At 41.8% G+C, this 21,199-nt stretch overlaps 5 protein-coding genes across 5 annotated transcripts; 3 read left to right on the plus strand and 2 right to left on the minus strand.

Annotated features, from left to right (window-relative positions):
- The first annotated feature begins 4 nt into the window (after window positions 1–4).
- zbtb26 (zinc finger and BTB domain containing 26) lies at window positions 5–4,348 on the plus strand. Its single transcript, XM_076104888.1, has 2 exons — window positions 5–1,403; window positions 2,063–4,348. The coding sequence occupies exon 2, from the start codon at window positions 2,094–2,096 to the stop codon at window positions 3,423–3,425; it is 1,332 nt and encodes a 443-aa protein (XP_075961003.1). The 5' UTR covers window positions 5–1,403; window positions 2,063–2,093; the 3' UTR covers window positions 3,426–4,348.
- A 339-nt stretch (window positions 4,349–4,687) lies between these two features.
- On the minus strand, window positions 4,688–7,643 carry LOC142964530 (nuclear factor 7, brain-like). The gene has a single exon (XM_076104889.1). It carries the CDS (start codon window positions 7,614–7,616, stop codon window positions 6,183–6,185), a length of 1,434 nt encoding a protein of 477 aa, XP_075961004.1. The 5' UTR covers window positions 7,617–7,643; the 3' UTR covers window positions 4,688–6,182.
- A 1,840-nt stretch (window positions 7,644–9,483) lies between these two features.
- p2rx4b (purinergic receptor P2X, ligand-gated ion channel, 4b) lies at window positions 9,484–12,803 on the plus strand. The gene is made up of 12 exons (XM_076104694.1): window positions 9,484–9,626; window positions 9,733–9,880; window positions 10,037–10,108; window positions 11,154–11,226; window positions 11,315–11,411; window positions 11,491–11,571; window positions 11,681–11,822; window positions 11,938–12,074; window positions 12,153–12,246; window positions 12,336–12,401; window positions 12,509–12,613; window positions 12,718–12,803. Exons 1-12 carry the CDS (start codon window positions 9,484–9,486, stop codon window positions 12,748–12,750), a joined length of 1,191 nt encoding a protein of 396 aa, XP_075960809.1. The 3' UTR covers window positions 12,751–12,803.
- Window positions 12,804–13,031: 228 nt separating this feature from the next.
- Window positions 13,032–15,985, plus strand: gucd1 (guanylyl cyclase domain containing 1). Its single transcript, XM_076104617.1, has 6 exons — window positions 13,032–13,389; window positions 13,505–13,589; window positions 13,768–13,933; window positions 14,035–14,126; window positions 14,231–14,472; window positions 14,707–15,985. Exons 1-6 carry the CDS (start codon window positions 13,383–13,385, stop codon window positions 14,796–14,798), a joined length of 684 nt encoding a protein of 227 aa, XP_075960732.1. The 5' UTR covers window positions 13,032–13,382; the 3' UTR covers window positions 14,799–15,985.
- A 1,238-nt stretch (window positions 15,986–17,223) lies between these two features.
- On the minus strand, window positions 17,224–20,936 carry upb1 (ureidopropionase, beta). The gene is made up of 10 exons (XM_076104616.1): window positions 20,724–20,936; window positions 19,844–20,015; window positions 19,625–19,712; window positions 19,442–19,536; window positions 19,202–19,360; window positions 18,952–19,121; window positions 18,670–18,751; window positions 18,246–18,288; window positions 17,876–18,030; window positions 17,224–17,670 (listed from the first exon to the last, which is right to left on the minus strand). Exons 1-10 carry the CDS (start codon window positions 20,825–20,827, stop codon window positions 17,587–17,589), a joined length of 1,152 nt encoding a protein of 383 aa, XP_075960731.1. The 5' UTR covers window positions 20,828–20,936; the 3' UTR covers window positions 17,224–17,586.
- Between the last annotated feature and the right edge of the window lie 263 nt (window positions 20,937–21,199).

Genomic DNA, 21,199 nt, shown 5'->3' on the forward strand with positions numbered 1-21,199 from the left:
AATAGATTACAAAACCAAGACTTTATAACTGAGCTATGTGCTTCAGTAGAGTTGAAGAGACTATATAGACCCCTAATAATGTATGCATTCAAACACAATGCCATGTCTCGTGAAGTTATGTATTAAGCCAGTGGTGTCCAGCCTATTTGAATTTGTGACCTTTTCACATCTTTAACAAAAGAGGGATATTTCTCTCCCACCTTGTTTAATTAGAAGACTTTTTTGAGCTCTAAAGAGGTGATTTGATTCTTTCTCATCTTGTATCATCTTTAGACACATCACTCTTGGGACAGCCCTGGGAATATAGACTCATTTTGGGAATAGTCTACTGTAATAACTGGATTTGGCACCTCTCTCTTATATATAGACTTCCTTACCTTGTAGGAGAGGATACATCATATAAAAGAAAAACATATTTTCATTAAGAAAACATAGGGGTTAATGATGACACTGAAATCACGATTGATCATTGTGTTTATCTTAATATGTTTACTGATGTTAACATTGTATTATTAGGTTATTATATTTGGCTTATTTGTATCTGGAAGGTGAGGGTTTAGGGCTATCCCACTGTCAAATCATCCAGTGTTTGAGGGCTCTCTTGCAGACTTTTCGAGCCCTTTATGAACCCTTTTCGTAAGTCAGCACTTCTGCAGACTTTGCCCAAGGAAATTACCCACAATCCATAGCAATGTGACAATAAACACGAGGTTACCAGTGGAAGTATGGAGAAGTTTAAAAAAAAAGGTAAACAAAGAGGACGGCCCATGTGTGTTCAGCTTGACAAAGTGAGGATGAGGATGAGAGATGAGGATGAGGATGAGAGGTGAGGATGAGGACGAGAGGTGAGGATGAGAGGTGAGGGTGAGGATGAGAGGTGAGGATGAGGACGAGAGGTGAGGATAAGGATGAGAGGTGAAGAGTGAGGATGAGAGGTGAAGAGTGAGGATGAGAGGTGAGGATGAGGATGAGAGGTGAAGTGTGAGTATGAGAGGTGAGGATGAGAGGTGAACAGTGAGGATGAGAGGTGAGGATGAGAGGTGAGAATGAGGATGAGAAGTGAGAATGAGGATGAGAAGTGAAAATGAGAGGTGAGGATGAGAGGTGAGGATGAGAGGTGAGGATGAGGATGAGAGGTGAGGACGAGAGGTGAAGATGAGAGGTGAAGAGTGAGGATGAGAGGTGAGGATGAGAGGTGAGGATGAGGATGAGAGGTGAGGATGAGAGGTGAAGAGTGAGGATTAGAGGTGAGGATGAGCATGAGAGAGGTGAGCCCGTACGGCTGTACTGGCCCTTTAAATAGGTTTTACATCCGGGACAGCGCTTCATTTCCCCTGACGGTCCGACAGACTCCTGCTGATGAAGACCCACCTCTAACGGGCTTGTTTACGAAGGGTTAACAGGTACAAAACACGCATTACTGTGCCCGTTAAAGTAACAACTTTGTAATAAAGACAGCTAGTCATCAGTGTTGCATGTTACCAGACAGCTTGAGATGTCAGCTCAAGTGTGGAGTAGGCCAAAGGGAAATATGCGGTCGATTTGTGATTGATGTTTACATACAACGCTAGCTATTAACTAACGTTAGGCATGGAGAGTCACTTTATACAAGATTACCTGATTGTCTCGCTGCAGCCTAAAGAGTATCGTTAAACCCCAGGCTAACGTGACCTATTTCCCCTTAAAGGAAGGCAATCATTTAACAGTAGCGTCCATGGTGTCGCTGACACGCTGCTCGTCAGTGATGCTAGCAGGTAAACCAGTTAGCATCACGTCACCAATGTGCTTACCATGTGTTTGAGAGGATGAACGCCCAACTGACGAGCTAACGTTAGCTAGCTCATGAAACAGACACGCTCACTCAACCAAAGTGTGGATCTCAGTCTCACCTTATCCACGAGGGCAGCACGCGCCTGTTTTGATGAAGATCATGATGATTGTTATTGACTCAGGTGGTGGTAACTTAATTAGCCATCCTACCTGCCATCTGAAGTACTCGCACTATACAGTCTATGTTGTGCTGTCCAGGAGAGATAACACAGTCTGTATTTGTCCTCAACAGGTGCGCTGCTGCCGCTGGCCCTCAGCTCACTATGGCCCAGAACCAAGTGATCCTGCAGTTCCGCTTCTCCACATTTGGGGATTCCATGCTGCAGAAGATGAACCTCTTACGACACCAGAAACGCTTCTGTGATGTCAGTGTGCGCATCAACCAGCTGGAGGTCCCTGGTCACAAGGTAGTGTTTGCGGCCGGCTCCTCTTTCTTGAGGGACCAGTTCATCCTTCAGCAGGACTCCAGGGAGGTCCAGATCTCCATGATCCAGGGGGCGGAGGTGGGCCGGCAGCTGCTGCTGTCCTGCTACACGGGTCAGCTGGAGTTTCCTGAGCTGGAGCTCGTGAATTACCTGACAGTGGCCAGCTTCCTCCAAATGGGCCACATTGTGGAGCAGTGCACTCAAGCTCTCAGCAAGTTCATCAAACCCCAGTCTGCACGCAAGCTGGAGGTGGATGTGGGTATGAAGAGGGAGAAGAAAGAGGGTTTAACCTCCCAGGCCCAGAGAGAGCAAGAGCGCTCTGAGGTTCGGACTTCTCATCAGGATGAGGAGGAGGTGATGCAGGCTGGGGACGACAACAATGGCGACGACGGCAGCGATGTGGACGACGGCAGTGACGCGGACGATGGCAGCCAAGACGACGATGACGTGATCATACAGCCTACGTCCCCTCTTCAGACCTTAGCCAAACGTCCAAAGCAGGGTGTGGTGGAGAGTGACATCACTATAGTAAAAGTGGAGTCTGTGTCTGATGTAGCAGAGAGCTCCATCACTGGTAACCTCCTCACCAGTCCTGCTCCCCCTACACTCCACTCTCCTGAGCCCCAGCACTCTCTCATCAACTCCACTGTGGACAGTCGTGGCAGTGAGATGGCGGTTCCGCCCGGCGTAGCCGGTCCCCCTCATGCAGAGAAGCACAGTGTGCACCAGAGGAACTACGACAAGCCCCTCCAGTGGTACCACCAGTGCCCCAAGTGCGCCCGGGTCTTCCGCCAGCTGGAAAACTACGCCAACCACCTCAAGATGCACAAGCTGTTTATGTGCCTGCTGTGCGGCAAGACCTTCACGCAGAAGGGCAACCTGCACCGGCATATGCGTGTCCATGCCGGCATCAAGCCCTTCCAGTGTAAGATCTGTGGCAAGACCTTCACCCAAAAGTGTTCTTTGCTGGATCACCTAAACCTGCACAGTGGGGATAAGCCGCACCGCTGCAACTACTGCGACATGGTTTTCGCTCACAAACCAGTTCTCCGCAAGCACCTCAAACAGATCCACGGGAAGAACAGCTTCGACAACGCAAACGAGGGCAACCTGCACGACGGGGGGCTCGACTTTGATTTTGGACAAATGAAATCTGTGGACCTTTTTTAGCAGCTATGTTAGGCGGCTGTGGCTAAGTGGAGAGCAGGGCCGTCCTTCAATCAGAGGATCGGCGGTTCGATCCCCCGGCCCCGGGTCACATGTTGATGTGTCCTTGAGCAAGACACTTAACCCCAAAATTGCTCCCGTAGCTGTGCCTACGGTGTGATAGAATCTGAATTGTAAGTCGCTTTGGATAAAAGCGTCTGCTAAATGACTGTAATGTAATGTATGTTGAATGGCATCAGTTTAAATGGCCGTGACGCAGACTTTCCTTCAGATGGAACATTGTTATCGTACATTTAGCAGTTCAAGAAGCGGACACAGTTTATACTCAGCAGAGAGCCGGTTATTTGCATTGTCAAAGAGCGGCAGATGAGCGAACATGATGGCTGGTTTCCAATAATGTCAGCCTCATCGGGATGGGTTTAACTGGAGAATGTAAACAGAAGACGTTTTCCTGGTCTACGTTTCACTGTAGCTTAATTTAATTTTATTTTCTAGATTTTATGTAGATGCCTTCATATCGTACTTGAACATTCAGCACTGAAACACGAAACATATTGACTGGACTTCATGAGTTTTATTGATGAATTAACATGTCTTTGCGTCTATGTTGTCCAATGAAAAATATCCACGTGTGTGTATATATATATCTATATACAGTCTACTGTAGCCTTTCTTTCTTACCTGTGTTATCATGGACTTCATAACTAAAGGAAACTTGAAAGAGGGCGGGTTGAAAAACTATTTTATTGAAGGCAAGCTACACCCGTGACGAACAGGATGCCAAAGTGTCTATATGAGCTGAAATGGTTCTTTTATACAGACTTTATATCTGAGGTACTATTGGACCAAAGTGACATTGTATCTGTCCTGTGTTCATGGAAGTCAATGTGTGTTAAGAAATTAAAACTGATTCTTCGAAACCTGAAGCTTTGTTTCCAACCGACCGCTTGTGTGTCTCGATCAATCAGAAGGCTTATCAGTGACGTCACCATGTTCCCAGATCTTATCTATTAATGGGCTCTATGTTGTTGTGACTGATAGAAAAGAAGGAGAAAACTACAACAATAAGAGTACAAGTTGTCAGGAAACATAGCGATTTTTAGATGTATTTTTCCTCCAGTGTTGACAGGAAACTGCTGCTGAGGTTTGTCCACAGCTGTGCTGCCTCTGACGCCCAGCAGGGGGCAGCAGTCCACCTGCTCAGGACCGTGCAGCACAGGCTGGATCTGTCCTGCTCCTCCTGTGTTGAGTTGGATCTGAAGGAGACTCTCAGGCTGACTGCTGAGGACTGCAGGGCCGTCTCCACCATCCTGAGACGCAGCAGCCAGAAAGCAGAGCTCATCCTGCAGGACTGTGAGGTGGAGGAGTAAGTCCAGAGACAGGATGAGTGGTTTGTTTGCAGTCAAAATGTCCTGAGGTCTTTGACGGAGCTCACGATGCACACAACGCTGTATACACTTTGAATCTTATGTGAGTGGACGGTCAGTTATTATGCAGTGTCAGAAAACTTCCATAAATGATGAAGAAATACAAGTGAACATAACGTGAACAGCCTCCACATATAAAGTCACAAATGCTCCTCTGTGTTCCAGTCCAAGTCACAACATCACTGATGCTTCCACTGACAACTTAAAGAATTGAAAAGAGGCTGGATATTGTCTTCCCTTGGGCTACTTGTGCGTAAAGTGACTGTACTGTTGAAAAAGAGGGAAATATGCAGATTTACTGTCATAACGACTGATAAATCCTGATTGTGTATGAATGATCAAAGCTGACATGATGATAGAAGATGATTCATTGTGCAGCCCTACATATAAACTACAATAACAGTCCTCTGGTGTCTGGAGGTCACTGAGAGCTCTGCTGCCTTCCCCTCAGCTGTTTAGTCAGATGAAGCATGACTGAGATCAACTGGAGCCACTGTGTTCACTCTGAACCTCCGCCATCTTCTTTCTCCAGACAGTGACTACGTTGCACTGACAACACTGAGTTGTCTTCTCTTGGTCTTCCTCTCTTTCTCCCATTCCCTCTGTTTCCGACCTTATTCAATCATTTCTCTGCAGTTGGCTCTTTCTAGTTTCCCTTTGTCTCTTTTTGTCTCTTTGGGTTTCTTCTGTATGATAATATTAATCCTCTAGTTCTCTGATTCTTTGGATTATTGCTCTGTTCTCTTACGTGCTACACGTGTTTCTATGACTTCAAGAAAATGTGTTACGGTGTTATCAATAAAAATGATCATTGAAATAGAAAAGTGAATCAGTTTCTGTGTTTGCAAACACATCAAACTGCAGCACAGCTTTGTATTGATAGAAGTCACTCATTCATGTTTTTGACCACAATATTTGCTGACCAGGTAGAAAACATGCAATTTACTCATCCATATTACTAATATAAACAATGATTAGTTGTAAAACATTATTTATAAAGAAAACAATCTACACATCTTCTCACATTTGAACATTTTTTTTTTTTTATTTAGCATTTTTTTGTTAAGGTTGTTGCTCATCCTTAAGATTAAAAACAAATCTGTAGATAAATGTGAAAATAAAATGATCACATGAAATCTACTGGTCCCAGTTCTTTCAGCATATTTACATAAAAAACACATGTTTACTCAAATCTTATGTTTCTTTAACTCTACATTTTCTTAATGTACTATCAAATTAAAGAACTAACTGGAATTGTCTGTTATTAACAAAGAAACACCTCCATTATAAAAATCCTGATAATTCACTGAGACCTCACCACCCTCCCTAAACATCACAGAGAAATATCAGTTTGACAGATTTTGATATCAGCAGTTTTAGCATCACCAGCTTCTTCAATATTGAAGAATGGGAAGAGTTTCTCAGTGAAAGTGTCTCTGTGAGTGTAGATGTGAGTCATGTCTTCAGGGTCGTAGAAGGACACGTCCCCCCTGTCATAGTCCAGCTGGACTCTGATCCTCTGGAGACTCTTCTTCACTCTGACAGTCTGACCAGATCCATTAGTGTAATTTCCACTTCGATGACGTAAACACCAGACTCCATATTTTGGTGAAACATGTAACTCTCCCTTCCTGTCAACTGACTCTTTAATCAAACCTAAAGTCCACTCAGGATGGTCTCCCACCTCCACCTCCCAGCTGTGTTTCCCTGAGCTGAAGCCCTCAGAGCCCAGAACAATGACAAACTCTGTGTTTCTCTCTGGATTGTCAGGAAGCTTCTGGAATGTGTCTCCACGTCTCACACTGGTCAGATCATCAGACAGATAGAGCCAGTGGTTTGCAGTGTTTGGGTCCAGAATGACAGGACTGAAGTGGACCTTGTCCTTCATCTTCTCCCAGACTCTGAAGGACAGGTTGCCCAGGTGTTTGGCCACATCTATCAGCGCTCCTGAGACCAGCTGTGGATCTGACAGTGAGCTCTGGACTCTGGCTCTGGCTCTGGTCTGAGTGGGTTTATAACTGCTGAGGAATGACACGTTGTGTTTCTGCAGGTCTTCTTCAACAGCAGAGATGCTGTCTGACAGAGAGGAGATCTGCTCCTGAATCATCTTCATCTCTCTGCTGATAGTCTTCCCCTTCTGCTCCTCTTCCTCCCTCAGAGCTGCCAGTCTGGACTCCTCTTCCTCTTTCAGGAACTGGTGGAGCTTGTTGAACTCTGCTGTGATCTGCCTCTCTGTGGACAACAGCTGCTTCTTGGAGAGTTCAATCATTTCATTGTATGTTTTCTCCACTTGCTTGTGTTTGTCCCTCTTGTCCTGCAGAGACTCTAAGTCAGATCTCAGCTGGTCCTTCAGGTCACTGACTGCTTGTTCTAGAGGAACCACCTTGTGACTCTGGTGGAGAGAAAACTCACAGACAGAACACACAGCTTTCTGCTCGTCCTCACAGAACAGTTGAGTCTCTTCTCCATGTTTACTACACACCACCTCCACCTTCTTCTCTCCTTTTTCTGTCTCAGATGATCCAGTTTTCAGTCTCTCAGCAAACGAGTCAGCCAGTCCCTTCAGTGCAAAATTCCCCCGAGGTCTGTCATTTGAGGATCTTCTTTTACAAATGGGACAGTTTTTGTTTTCAGCTTGTTTCCAGAATAGTTGCAGGCAGCTTGAACAGAAGCTGTGGTTGCAGCTCAGAGACACAGGATCTCTGAACATCTCTGAACAAACAGGGCAGTTCAGGAAACCTTCAAAAAGAGCTGTTTTCTCAGCCATTTGCTCTGATATGTGAATATCTTTAAACAGCAAGACTCACCGAATCTGTGTCTCTTTAAATTACAGATTACAATCCTTCTGATTTAATGTTTATAGTAGAGATACTCCACCCTGTAATGGCGTCTCTCGGCTCCGTTCAGCAACGTAGAAACCAGCTTTAAGTTTCACTTTCTATCCTGATATTTGATTTCATTAACAGCAGATGGTGATGTTTTGTTGATTATCAGATTTTACAGCAACTTTCCACAAGTGCCTGAGAATTGTTACTTGTGAAAAAATATTTATTTTAAAGTGTAAAACAAAATCAACATAATAAAATGCATTGACATTGCAACATTTTCTGACTAGAGAAATGTTTTAAAACACAACATTTCATGATTCAGTTTAACTTGTTACAGGAAATAATCACCACGTCACATCATGTGTTATACAACCAAAGTGTTAAATTAAATGACAATGTATTTTTCCAAGACAGTGAGAAATACTTTAAAGTCTTTTATTTTTGCAAAACATTTCCTCTTAAAATACACGAGCACATGAAATAACAGGAAATATTTACATATGCATATGAAAAATAAAACTTAAATAATCGGATAGAAATGTCTAACTTTTTAGTATTTAGTTCACTGGATTATGCAAAATTTAAGTTTTAATGTGTTTTATCACATTGAAACAAAATATCTGTAAATAAATACAATATTGTGATAAAGAAGGAAGATTTTCAACATTGACCACAATGACCTGATACAACCACACAACCTGTTCTAAAGAGAGAGCTCAGTGTAAACAGAGAGGACATGTTGTAGTTTCAGACTATGTACAGAACAACACTAATTATTTCATTTTAAATAAAATGTATTTAATGTAAATAAAAAAGATTTGCAATAAATATAATATAGAAATGTAAACAAACAGTAAATGTACTGATACAGCACTTATTTAAAAACTGTTTACAAAGTCCTACATTTGAAACAAGAGGTTTGGCTGTAAGTTAACTAACAATTACTTTCATTATTGATTATTTTCTTCTTCTAAAATATCAGAAAACAAAGATATTCAGTTTCTCAGAGTGAAAGGTGACGTCTTCAAATATCTTGTTTTGTTTCACCAACAGTCCAAAACCCCCAAATATTCAGTGAACATTGATATAAAACAGAGAAAAGCATTAAATCCTCTCACAGAAGGAGGAACAACTGGTGTTCTCGACCTTTCTCCTTCATTCATCTTATATCACAAACTGTAAATGTAAATGTGAGGTGAGTTTAACAACGGTTCATTGTGTTTGCTGCAGTTGGTCCTCCGAGTATCTTGAGACCGGCGAAGAGATTACTAAAGAGGAGTAACACAGCAGTGCACCTTTGCATGTTAAACTGACCGATTCACCTTTCGCAAAATGAAATAATATAATTGCACGTGTCAGATAATTATTTTTTTATTTGACCCCAGCCTTATTACATGTTATCTACTCAATAAATGGTAATACACAACAGAGTGACTCCTTTCGCTTCACATGTGTTACTGTGTTGAATACTGAGAATGAACAAAGTATCACGTGTACTGTAGTAAGTGCATGCATTAGTTAACTATAGAGTTATAGGTGGTTTCAACAATCTGTGAGTTTGGCATGTTTATATATATCTTATATAAAAAACACCTCTCACTCACCCTTTTTAAGTACGGGCAGAAGATGTGGAAAGTGCTTTTGTCCAGCCTTCACTGTATGTGTTTTGTTTAAACCGACTATATGTCCACTACATGTAAAACGTGCTGATGCCAAAAAATGTATTTGAATACAATGATTTGAATAAGCTACGTTCTCTCATCATTATTGCTCAGTAGTCCTTCACTGGTGTGTGGTGCAGCAGCCATGAGCAAGACTGCAGGCGGCTTCCAGAGCTGTCTGCATTACATGTTTGATTATGAAACACCAAAAACACTGGTTATTCCAAACCTATGGGTAGGATTTGTCTTCAGGTTCATCCAGTTTCTGGTGGTGCTGTATGTGGTGGGGTAAGTAACAAATGATGCGGGGGGGGGGGGGGCATGTGGACATAAAGCTAATCTAGTCTTGAAGTGCTGTTGTAGTGAGCTGCCTGGTGTTGCTCTACGTCCGCAGGTATGTGTGTGTGGTGCAGAAGGCCTACCAGGAGACAGACTCTGTCGTCAGTAGCGTCACCACCAAAGTGAAAGGTTTTGCCTTCACCAACACATCTGACATGGACCCCCGGTTTTGGGACGTGGCGGATTATGTTATCCCGTCTCAGGTATTTAACCAGACATTTCATCTCACACGCGTTCCATTCCAACTCATCCTCCATGTATATCGTCTGGGAAATGTGCTAAACTGATCCACACAGTTTGACTGGGAGTAAAACTATTTAACTGCCTTGTGACGTTTGTGCTTCACTTCTGTCTAACAGGGCGATAATTCATTCTTTGTTTTAACCAATATGGTTATTACCCCCCATCAAACTCAGTCACGTTGTCCTGAGGTGAGTCACCAACACGAGTGTATCTTTTAGGGATGCAACTGATTACTTTCATTATTGATTAATATGTCAAACAAATCGATTGATAATTTAGCCTAATGTGCCAGAACAAGTTTCCATCACAAGTTTCCATATGCAAAACCCAAACACATTTTAGTTGGATTAGTTTAGATTATGTAATCCTCACTTTTGGAAAGGTGGAACCAGCAAATGTTTGGCTAGCGGCGTGGCTCTAGAGATGGCAATATCTCAACAATAATTGGATGGATTGCTGTACAAATTCATGGTGCCTAGACTATAAATCCTGATGACTTTGGTAACCAGATATTTATCGCATTGGATGGAAAAATTTAATAAACAGGCAATGGTAAAGCATTAATGATGGTATGTTTTATAAAAGCCCAAAAAGCTAAGGTCAGGGCTATGATGGGCACAATGCATATTATTTAGATTCATTGTTGTTGTTCAACTCACATAAACTCCAACCTGCTTAATAACTTTACCACATAGACATCCTGATGCAGATGTGCACCTTGTCTCATACTAACAGGATTAAATCAGATAAGATAAAATAGAACTTTATCAATCCCGAAGGAAATTCTTGTGCCACTTTCATAAAGATTATAACAGAAGAAGAGCAAAAAACATTAGAATAAAAATATAAACAAAAACAAACAATATAATAACAATTATTAAGTGTAAAAAAAATAATACTGACACCATTGTAAAATAGAACACAATAGCAATAAGGATTGCTAAATAACTAAAATAGGAAAAAATATATATAATATTGAGCATGATAATGAGAGAAATATTGTCAATGATATTGAAAAAGTAGTAGAAAGTTATTTCTCACATAGATTAATGAAAAATAATATTGCACATGATGTGGTTATTATTGTTGTAGGTGTAAGATTTTTTAGCTGTCCTTCCTGCAGAAGAAGGGGGAGGAGTTAAACAGTTTGATGGCCACAGGTAGAAAGACTTCCTGTGGCGTTCCGTGGTGCATCATCAGGCGACAGGTTAACGGTGGTGATTTCTCCTCCAGCTTCCAAACCTATCTTCTACTTGTGTGGATGACTGTGACTGTATCGAGGGATACAGTGATCCCCGAGGCAATGGTAGGCCCATTAATAAGTGTTAATACATCAGCTATTAATTATGTGATACCACACAGCAAAAACCACCTGACATTGATTTCCCACTCAGGTATACGGACAGGGCTGTGTGAGAACTATTCCACGACTGTCCAGACCTGTGAAGTGCTCTCATGGTGCCCTCTTGAAATAGACACTACGCTGCCCGAGTAAGAATATATTCGATGTTATAGTATTCACAAGTAAGAAGTATAATGTAGATATGGCTTGACATGTTGTGTCCCACAGACATGCACTGCTGGCTGCAGCAGAGAACTTCACTGTGTTGATCAAAAACAGCATAACATACCCGAAGTTCAACTTCCACAAGTCAGTGTTTCTGAGTGTAACAGAAAGGCTCTTATCAATGTAGAATATGCCAATGTTCTGTTTTATTGTGTGCCATTATATCAAATATACATCTTTCTTCCTGCCTCAGAAGAAACATACTGTCACATGTTAACTCCTCATACCTGAAGAGGTGTGAATTCAATCGTGCAACAGACCCTGACTGCCCCATATTCCGCCTCAAACACATTGTTTCAGAGGCTGGAGAGGAATTTGAAGACATGGCTGTAAAGGTACATGCACACAATTTAATATGATTCCCCTCCACACTTTCTTATCTCTTTTCTCCCTTAGATTTCAGTTATATAACTGATTAAAGTGTCAAAGTTGTATTTGTTGTTTATAAAGGGTGGTATCGTCGGTATTATTATTGACTGGAGCTGTGACCTGGACTTGTGGGCAAGGAAATGTTACCCCAAGTACAGCTTCCGCCGGCTGGACAGCAAACATCCTGTCAACAATGTGGCTCCTGGATACAACTTCAGGTGAAACCATTTTTTAACAAACGCTTGTGATTTTTCATCAGAAAAAAATGGATTAAAAAAAACAAACACTGGTTTTAGGTTTGCAAAATACTACAAGACCCAAGATGGAGAGGAAACAAGAACCTTAATCAAAGCATACGGGATCCGGTTTGACGTCGTTGTATTTGGAACTGTGAGGCCAGATTAAATCTTTAAATTGCAATGACTTAATGTCTGTTCTCTCTGCTTTAACAACACCTGGGGTGTTCTTTTATCTCGCAGGCAGGGAAATTTGGAATTGTACCAACCATAGTGAACTTGGGTGCAGCTTTGTCATTCCTCAGTTTGGTGAGTAGACAGGTTCAGTCCTGCACTTGACGTGATGCGTTAAATGAAATGCACTTTTCTAGAAAAAAAGAAGCAATAATACACAGTATTTGTTTGTTTTCCTGCAGGTTCCCATGGTTGCTGACTGGTTTATGTTGACATGCGTGAGAAAAAGAGATCTTTATAGCAGACATAAAGTCACATATCTAAATGAGGACGCTGTCACTGAATCAGTAAGTGACCGATCCTTTAGTTTCACATTTTACATTCCTCACTGCTTACAATAATTTTGGCGAGTTGTACAATCAATCTTTTTATTTATCTTTTTACAACACAGGTGTCGATGGGAACCAGCTACGGAACCCAGTAGCTCGCTCACTTGAACATTTTCCGAGGGTCCAATAACAGAGGATGCTGTATGCTGTACAGACTGTAAAGCCCTCTGAGGCTAATTTGTGATTGTTAAACTTATAATGAAAAAACAGATATCTTCATAATTATTTGAATTCTTCAATAAAACTGATTAAATGTCTAAATCTAAAGAAAAGGTATATATATATATATTTATTTTTTTAATTATCATTTTAAAGATGAGTCCCCCGCACCGCACGGGGGCAGCATCACTGTAAGTGACAACATGACCACACAGAAGAAGCTTCTCAGTATGCTAGCAAACAACAGAGAAGTGAAGCAGAGCAGCTTTTTAGAAAGAGGCACCGACCTAAAAAACTGTCATACTTGTACCCTTTATTTGTTTAGTTAACTAATAAGTGTATGTGCTGCAGTGGCGCGTGTCGAGGAGCTAGCCTCGCTATTTATGCAGCTAACCGGCCAACTGACCAGTTCCTACTGTTAGCCTGACAGCTAACGTTTAAACTGGCAGTTGGGCAGCCCGGTTTCTGCTCGTTAGCATCCATGAAGAAACCCAACCCTGGATAAATATGCTGTGAGCAAGACTGACCGGCTCGTCTCGAGTTAGCTAGTAAGAAAGAATACAACAGAATGACAGGTGAGTGACACCATATCAACCACTTCATACACACGGACCGAGCTAGCCTAACGTTGCTTTTCTGACAGTTTTGTTTAATCACGAACTAATGATTAACACTGCGGGGTTTTCTCAGAGGATGCCGTCTTGCTGGATGTCCCTGTCATTCGGCAGCTCTACCACTGGGACTGTGGGTTAGCCTGCTCCAGGATGGTCCTCAAGTAAGTGCACAACAAAGTTGTTAACTTCTAAAAAAAAAAAACATAATGTGAATCATGTTTGCATAATGTTATGAAGTCTGCCAAAAGGTGTTCTGCATACACATTATAGTCAAAGTGAAATGTTTAACACCATTGCACTACAGTTGACCCACAGTCTCTTAACTGTCCGATCTTGCAGGTACCTCCATCCAGTCAGCGATGAGGAGTTTCAGAGAGCATGCTGGGAGCTCAAGCTGACGGAGAGTGTGTGGACTATTGACCTGGCCTACCTCATGTGCCATCTAGGAATCAAACACTGCTTTTGCACCCAGACTCTGGGTGTTGATAAGGGATTTAGGAATCAGGTACTTTGCCCCAATCTAAGCTGTCAGTACTGTCCGAACCAGATTTCTAGTTTTCTGTGTATGTTGACGGGGTCTCTGTTGTCTTTTGGTGTGGTTTGCAGTCCTTCTATAAGAAACACTTTGATACAGAAGAAGACAGAGTGAATGAGCTTTTCCTTAACGCAGACAGCAAAGGTGTGGCGGTGAACAAATGGTGAGTTTTCTGGGGTTTTTTATTCATGTGTACAAGCCACCAGCTATTGCCTGAGACAAAGCAAACCTAACACCTGACGTGTGCTTGTGGATGTCTCCTCACAGCTCTGTGACGGTTCAGGAAATCCAGTCTCATCTGGAGCAGGGCCACGTTGCCATAGTGCTGGTTAATGCCGTCGTCTTGACATGTGAACTCTGCTCCTCACCTGTCAAATACTGCTGCTTCCTGCCTGTAGGCCAGAAGTGTTTCTGCAGGAAGCCGGAGTACCAGGGTCACTTTGTCGTAGTATGCGGCTTCAACAGGACCACCGGCTGCGTTTTCTACAACAACCCAGCGTATTCTGACCGTGAGTGATATGGCCAAAGCAAAAGTGTATTTGAATAAGAAAACATTTATTTACTGCCACTGTAGTAATAAGTTATGTCTTAAGTTTGGAGCGTGTGTGTGTGTGTGTGTGTGTGTGTGTGTGTGTGTGTGTGTGTGTGTGTGTGTGTGTGTGTGTGTGTGTGTGTGTGTGTGTGTGTGTGTGTGTGTGTGTGTGTGTGTGTGTGTGTGTGTGTGTGTGTGTGTGTGTGTTCAGGGGTGTGCTGCACCAGCGTCGGTAACTTCGAGGAGGCTCGGCGGAGCTACGGGACAGACGAGGACATCCTGCTGGTCTTTAAGGAGAGTTGATTGACAGCGATGATGGGTTTGGATTTCACTCTTCCTCAGCGCATCGTTGTAGTGACCTGATGCTGCAGGTCCACAGTCTCGGACTAGCGGCTCCTCCCTGCTATCGCAGATCCCCCCCCCCCCCGGGGCCTTCCTCTCCGGTGCTAAGAAGCCCAACTGCTCACATGACTGCTGCAGATCCACCGCTCTTGTAAAGCCACCACCACCACTCGACCACTGCAGGACTAACAGCTGGGAGTTTCACAAATCTAAGTTCCATTTATTTTTGTATTCTCTTTTTTTGGGGGGGGATTAGCAGATAGACCAAATGGATTTTTATTGCGTCTTCGTTGAATTTGAATGACTCAAATATGAGCTATTGAAATCTCAAGCTGTGAGCGGAGTGTTTCAGACTTGTGGAACTACAGTGGATGAAATGTGGGAATCGTGACGGAAGAAGACGTACCTGGAAATAGTGTGCACATAATTCAGGGCTTAAAACAACATTTATTATAAACAATTTATTTGTGCTGTTCAGTGTTGAAGTCCTGAAGAGGCTCATCAACAGCCTCACCTCCACTTGCCTTTTAAAAAAGATAAATCCTCCTAACTCACCTCATCACGTTTTTATTCTGAGTCTATCAACAGGGAATACAGGAAGTAGTTGTGCTTTGAGAGTCTCAGGTAGTTAATGCCCTAAAGTGTGACATCATCCACAGATAGTTAGTGCAATGCAATACCCCATAATGTCTGTGGAACTCAATCCGCCTGCAGGAGGACGTGGACATACTGAAACATGTACTCACCAGATTGATTCATTTCAATAGAGAAAGAGCAGCCCGACATGCTGACGGACGGAGACGTTGTTTCGACTGCGGCAGAACAAGAAGGTGGATCTTTGACTCGTGTCCTAAGTTGAAAGTGGTGAAGACCGTTCCTCGTTGTCACTTAAGTTTTATTTTGTCATTTTGGTATTATGAGTACGTTTTTGCACTACACTTTCCAAACCAGACATTATTATTATTATTATGTGTTATTTAAATAAATCATGAAATTGCTGTTCTTGAACCGATAAGTGATTTCTTCCTGGTTGTGCTTTTTCGGTAAGAATAAACGGCACGTTTTAAACCTCAGACGTTATTTTTTATTAAAACATAGAGCTGCATTTATTATAAGTTGTGATTAAAGAAGGATTTGAACACGTGCGCCATCTTTGTTTTGCTGGAGTATTTAATGAGAAACCTGCACCTTAAATTATATCTGGTTTAAGTTATATAAAAGGTTAGGTTATACAAAATACAATTTGAAATGCAGCTTTTAACTAAATCCCATCCCAACATCTTTCTACTGGTGCCTCTTAAGAAAGATAAAGGATGTCTCGCACTGAGAAGGAGTTGGTGTGTGATTCATCTTAAAAAGGTCTGAGTCGTGCAGATTTGAGCTCAAAGAAACTCATTTTATTCTTAAAACAAGAAATTGTTCATCTCACAGATTAAAATGTTTAAATTCATAAGCAATAATAATCTTCAATTCAATACACTCAGTCACTACTGCCTCACATGGTCTGTGCCCTCTTGCTTACAGTGGCTAATGTTAGCGGTTAATGTGTAACCGAGTCAGTTCACTGACTTTGTGACTCAGCATTAAGCGGCTGCAGCGGCCGCTGTTCAGCAGTTACATGGTCTCGCTTTACTTGTTTCTCTGTTTACAACTATAGATAAGTTTTAAGACAACAGAAAAATCATCGGCCTTGTCAAATCATCAAGGATGAAATGAAGGCAAGTTAGTTATCCAGTTATTTAGAACACTGGTTTGACTTTCCTGTGATAAAGTGATGGAACCAACAGAATCAAACCAATCTGACAGACGGACAAATATGAACACAATGAATAGAAAAGAACTGAACTTTGTTTGTTTCATATTTTGGGTCTCACTAGGGACATTTTGGGACATTATTTTTTTTAGATCATTCTGGCTGTTATAATGCATATGCCTTGAATTTGCCATGGTTGTGAATTTCTTTTTTGAATTTTAGAAGTTCAACCTCAGGTCCAATAATAAGTCTATAATAAACTATATAGCCAAAATAAAGACACTCAGACCTTTTAAAAAATGACAAAAATGTCCCCAATCAAACCCATAAAAAAACATTTGTGATCCCATTAAAGCATAAAATCATGCATTCGATTACATCAGGCCTTCGATCTAGAGCTACGGCTTCAAAATTTGAGTCTACTACTTTAGCCATTTTTCTCACATTTGCTGGGCAAATACATGCTATTTTCCTGCACAAAAACATTAAAATGCAGGAAATAATTACATCTTTGTGGTTTTATTTTTTACAACAGTGACATAGTGTTAACAAACTGAAAATTCAGAAAATGAACGAATATTTGGTAGTTAGCCAACTTCCCTAATCCCTGGGAATCAATAAAGTACACCAGTATGATTCTGATATTTTATTGCAGTTTTAGTCCTCTAAAGTAACACGTGGGAGGTTTTTAATCTGACTGCACAAAAATGAAAAATTCATTAAAATAAATGCCATTTCTAATCATTGACATATCCCAGACTATACAGAAAATTATGTTTGTGTTTTTTAAATAAAATCAACAGTGGCATTATGTAAACAAACTGGCATTAAAAAGGCTCATCTTCTAAAATAAATGGATATTGGTAGTTAGGAAATTAACACATTTAGATTTGTTATTTTAGCAATATATAATAACTTTATGGCAGTTTTGTTTGACACAGTTTTTTTTTTTTTTTAAAAGGCACACGGGTTACCTCTCCTATTGTGGAATATCATCTACTCTTTCACAATGTTGGGTTTGAAGTCATGTCTCACAGTCTTGGTAAGTTCCTCTGCATATTCAGAATACCGCCCAGTCATCTGCAAAGAAAAGCACAGTACACAGGTAGAGTAACAGTACATCAGGAGAATAGATTGTATTTACCACAATGGAGCTCACATTACTTAAGCAAGTACAAGCCTTCAATCACTGCAGGAACAAATACACACACACACATCCTTTTTTAAAGTAGGTCAAAGTGAGACCTACAGGGAGGCCTCAAATGCTGTTCCCAGTTATATTTACCTTAAAACTCCATTTGTCGCTGATTTGTCTGTTCAGGTTGAGATCCATTTCTACAACTAGCAGTCCGTCACGGGTCCTGGAGAGACCGGGGCTGCGGCTGCCGTCAGGAGCAGCCACGTAACTGGATCCATAGAAGTGTCCAAAGTCATGGTGAGCTGCAGAAGTCAGAAGATCTGTCTGTCACTGCAACTGAAATAATTCAGTTCATTCATAATAATAAACAGCTATTCACTGTATAGATATAGATAACATAAAGACTGCGACATTACAAAACATTTAGGTTGTCCTTAAGAATACACTTATTAATGTAAATGTACATGTTAAGGAAGCTAAATTAAAGTTTCTCAATTCCAGGAAATCAATCTCTTACCTTTTTTTCCATCACCAGATGTGAATTCACTTTTGAAATGTTCCTGTGTGAAATACAAGAATGCACAGAATGTCACACAAGCTTCCAACAGAGACTGTTCAGCTGCTGAGTGGAGGGCCAAAGCTACCACTGATACTGAGGTCATGTTTCAGGGACGTGGAAGGTTTTGCAACCTACTGCTTTGTAACTTCAGGATAATAAATCACTGAAGAATAAATGCTTTCAGTTTTGTTTTTTTTAAATGCTTGAAAATTATGAATGTTTTCTAACCAAACCAGATGAAAAAAGAACACTTTTTAATCCATAAAACAAAAGCCACAAGTAGGATTGAGTACGTCTAAAACCCGACTACGGCCCTGCTCTAGAGTGTGAAAGCCCTGCGTCTGTGAATACAGACTGACTGCAGTTACAGAGACCGACTCACCGTCCCAACACGGTTGATTGCACAAGTGAAACAGTGGTTAGCTATTGCTGCATTCCTGGCCTCGATAGACCACATGGGCTCACTGTAGGCAAAAGAAAAATACATTATTCTTAATGTATATAAAACGATATACAACGACAACGTTAGTACGGGATATACCAACAGCAATAAGTCTAGTTTTATGGGGGAATTAAGGGAATATGTACAACTAAAGCCTAATATTGACAATATTAATTACATGTTGCGTATTCCCAATAATGCTAACTCCATTTTGCTCCTCACCTGAGAGCTCCAACAGTAGCTGAGGGGTTGAAGATGATCTCCGCTCCATTCATGCTGTACATGAACCAGTTGAGAGGGTGATGGCGGCCGTAGCAGATATTCACAGCAATGTTCCCAAACTGTGTCTGGAACACTGTGTGGCCAGTGTCGCCCTCCATATAATATGTAGACTGGGTGTAAAAGAAACACAGTGAACAGAGCAGTTTGCCTAATTTCACACAAGTGCAAGTTACGGAAACCCCTCACTGACCTCATTAAAGTCTCCAATCCTGGGGATGTGGTTCTTCCTGCTCTTTCCCAGCACATTTCCAGAGTTGGAGATCACCACCGCTGTGTTCCACAGAGTGCTGTGCAGCCCCTCTCGCTCCAGGATTGGAGAGACGACTACCATGTTGTATTTTTTGGCCAGCTAATGACAGAATCGCAGTGTTTATTAGGCCACTGCAGCGAAGCATATCATGGCACATGTGGCAGACATCTGCAATCTCACCTCTTGGCAGAAGCGCGTGGTGTTTCCTTCTTCAGCAGACTCCGCAAACTCCGTCCATGGTTCTTTCTCGCGGGTGCAGAAAGCAAAGGGCATGGCTGTGGACGGCAAACGACAGGTTAGTCTTTATTTTTTTTTTTACTGGCTTTTATGAAATGTGTAGTTGTGACCCATGAAAGCACTCACTCCAGGTCTCCTGGAAGCAGACAATGTTTACACCGCACATGGCTGCCACTTCAACCATCTCACCAACACGGCTGTGCATGGCATTGATCTGTGGAGGAGACAACCAGAGGGTTTACACCAGTGACTTCTACATCAACGGCTTCAAGAGGAAATACTATCAAATGTACGGCATCCTGTCTGTCTATGGCCTGTTTGATAACATGTGTCCCGAGTCCTGACCTGGTCCAGGATGGGGGCATCGGTGGGCAGGACGATGCGGTTCTGAATGAGGCCCACGCGGATCCTTCTGGGCGGCCTCAGTTGTTCCTGTGCAGCTTCAAACCTGTAACCCTTCAGCTCAAAGTCCCGCTCAGAGGCAGCGCTCACAGCACATGTCGGGAGGTCCAACTTCCTGCGACAGAGAAGACTCTTCATGACTGTTCACAGGATGGACACTCAAGGAAGAAGATAGGAAGATGATCTAACATTGATCCCTTGTAAGAACTGAACAATGTCAAACATATTTTTTTAGGTGTTTCTTGGGCCAAAACATTTGCCCCCTTGGTTTATGTGTATTCTTCTTATAAAGTCAAATCAGTGTCTGTTCAAATGCCACATTGGACAGAATGTGATAGTACTCAAATAGTTAGCATTTTGCTCTGGGATATTATAATTGTATTTTTTCAAAATGTGTTATTAAATTAATCAAGAAATTATTCTGCAGATTAATCGATAATGAAAGTAATAGTTCCTTTCCGCATTAGTTTGTATTTTCCTGCTTCACTGCTTTATTCTCCCTTGTGTGTAGAATTGGAGATGTGACTCATAAATAGGAGTCTGGAATAATCCTCATAACATCATTATTAAGTGGAGCAATGTGTGATGCCTGCATCTACACAGAAACTACACGTTTAAAGTTTCAAACATTGTATTGCGTAATCTTTTCTTTGCACAGTTTAAAGGTTGTGTCTTGAAAGCTGCAGCTCAGACAACAGTGACCAAAGTCCAGTAGAATGATGATTTACCAGAATCAAACTGAATAGAAAAAGCATGTTAAAAGAAAATAATATGGTCTGAGTGCCTGGTTCGCTAAAGTTAAAGTACTCTCGCGACAACTCACTGTGTTTCCTTCCCGAATAAGATGCGTTTCACCTCGGACAGCTCGGTCTCTGGCAGGTGGGTCTCCAGAGATTTCTCCAGCGATTCAAACTCACATGCGGACATTTCTGCGGTGTCCTGGGGTTTGCGGTGTCTGACGGGACGCACGTTTTAATCTGTTGCACTCGTTATCTGTCGTAGTCTGACGCAAATTCAGGATTTTTCAGGAAGAAGACCCGACCGTGTCTGTCCGGCGGAAGTTTGGTCATTTATTAACCATATGTGTCCCGTCACCCGTGTGTATGTGTTGTGGGAATAATTAAACCAGCACTACACCCCACTACACACACACACACACACACACACTATTTAGCCTCTCAACTTCGTGCTAGTCCCGCTTTGCGGAACATGTATAGGCATTATGATATGTGCGTGCAAGAACTGACTTCAAAATAAAAGCTATCTTCTGGTGAACTTGATATTCTGTCATATTATATA

Source organism: Anarhichas minor, unplaced genomic scaffold (genome assembly GCF_050575085.1).
Source record: "Anarhichas minor isolate MPS153535 unplaced genomic scaffold, ASM5057508v1 ptg000030l, whole genome shotgun sequence".
In the NCBI taxonomy this organism is placed as follows: domain Eukaryota; kingdom Metazoa; phylum Chordata; class Actinopteri; order Perciformes; family Anarhichadidae; genus Anarhichas; species Anarhichas minor.

Coding starts and splice junctions, on each gene's coding strand:
- zbtb26 (XM_076104888.1), top strand. CDS start 2,094: ATGGCCCAGAACCAAGTGATCCTGCAGTTCCGCTTCTCCACATTTGGG.
- LOC142964530 (XM_076104889.1), bottom strand. CDS start 7,616: ATGGCTGAGAAAACAGCTCTTTTTGAAGGTTTCCTGAACTGCCCTGTT.
- p2rx4b (XM_076104694.1), top strand. CDS start 9,484: ATGAGCAAGACTGCAGGCGGCTTCCAGAGCTGTCTGCATTACATGTTT. Junction 9,627..9,732: donor GTGGTGCTGTATGTGGTGGG/GTAAGTAACAAA, acceptor CTACGTCCGCAG/GTATGTGTGTGTGGTGCAGA. Junction 11,572..11,680: donor CCGAAGTTCAACTTCCACAA/GTCAGTGTTTCT, acceptor TTCCTGCCTCAG/AAGAAACATACTGTCACATG.
- gucd1 (XM_076104617.1), top strand. Junction 13,934..14,034: donor ATAAGGGATTTAGGAATCAG/GTACTTTGCCCC, acceptor TGTGGTTTGCAG/TCCTTCTATAAGAAACACTT. Junction 14,473..14,706: donor CAACCCAGCGTATTCTGACC/GTGAGTGATATG, acceptor GTGTGTGTTCAG/GGGTGTGCTGCACCAGCGTC.
- upb1 (XM_076104616.1), bottom strand. CDS start 20,827: ATGTCCGCATGTGAGTTTGAATCGCTGGAGAAATCTCTGGAGACCCAC. Junction 18,752..18,951: donor GCTACTGTTGGAGCTCTCAG/GTGAGGAGCAAA, acceptor TTTTGCCTACAG/TGAGCCCATGTGGTCTATCG. Junction 17,671..17,875: donor GCGACAAATGGAGTTTTAAG/GTAAATATAACT, acceptor TTTTCTTTGCAG/ATGACTGGGCGGTATTCTGA.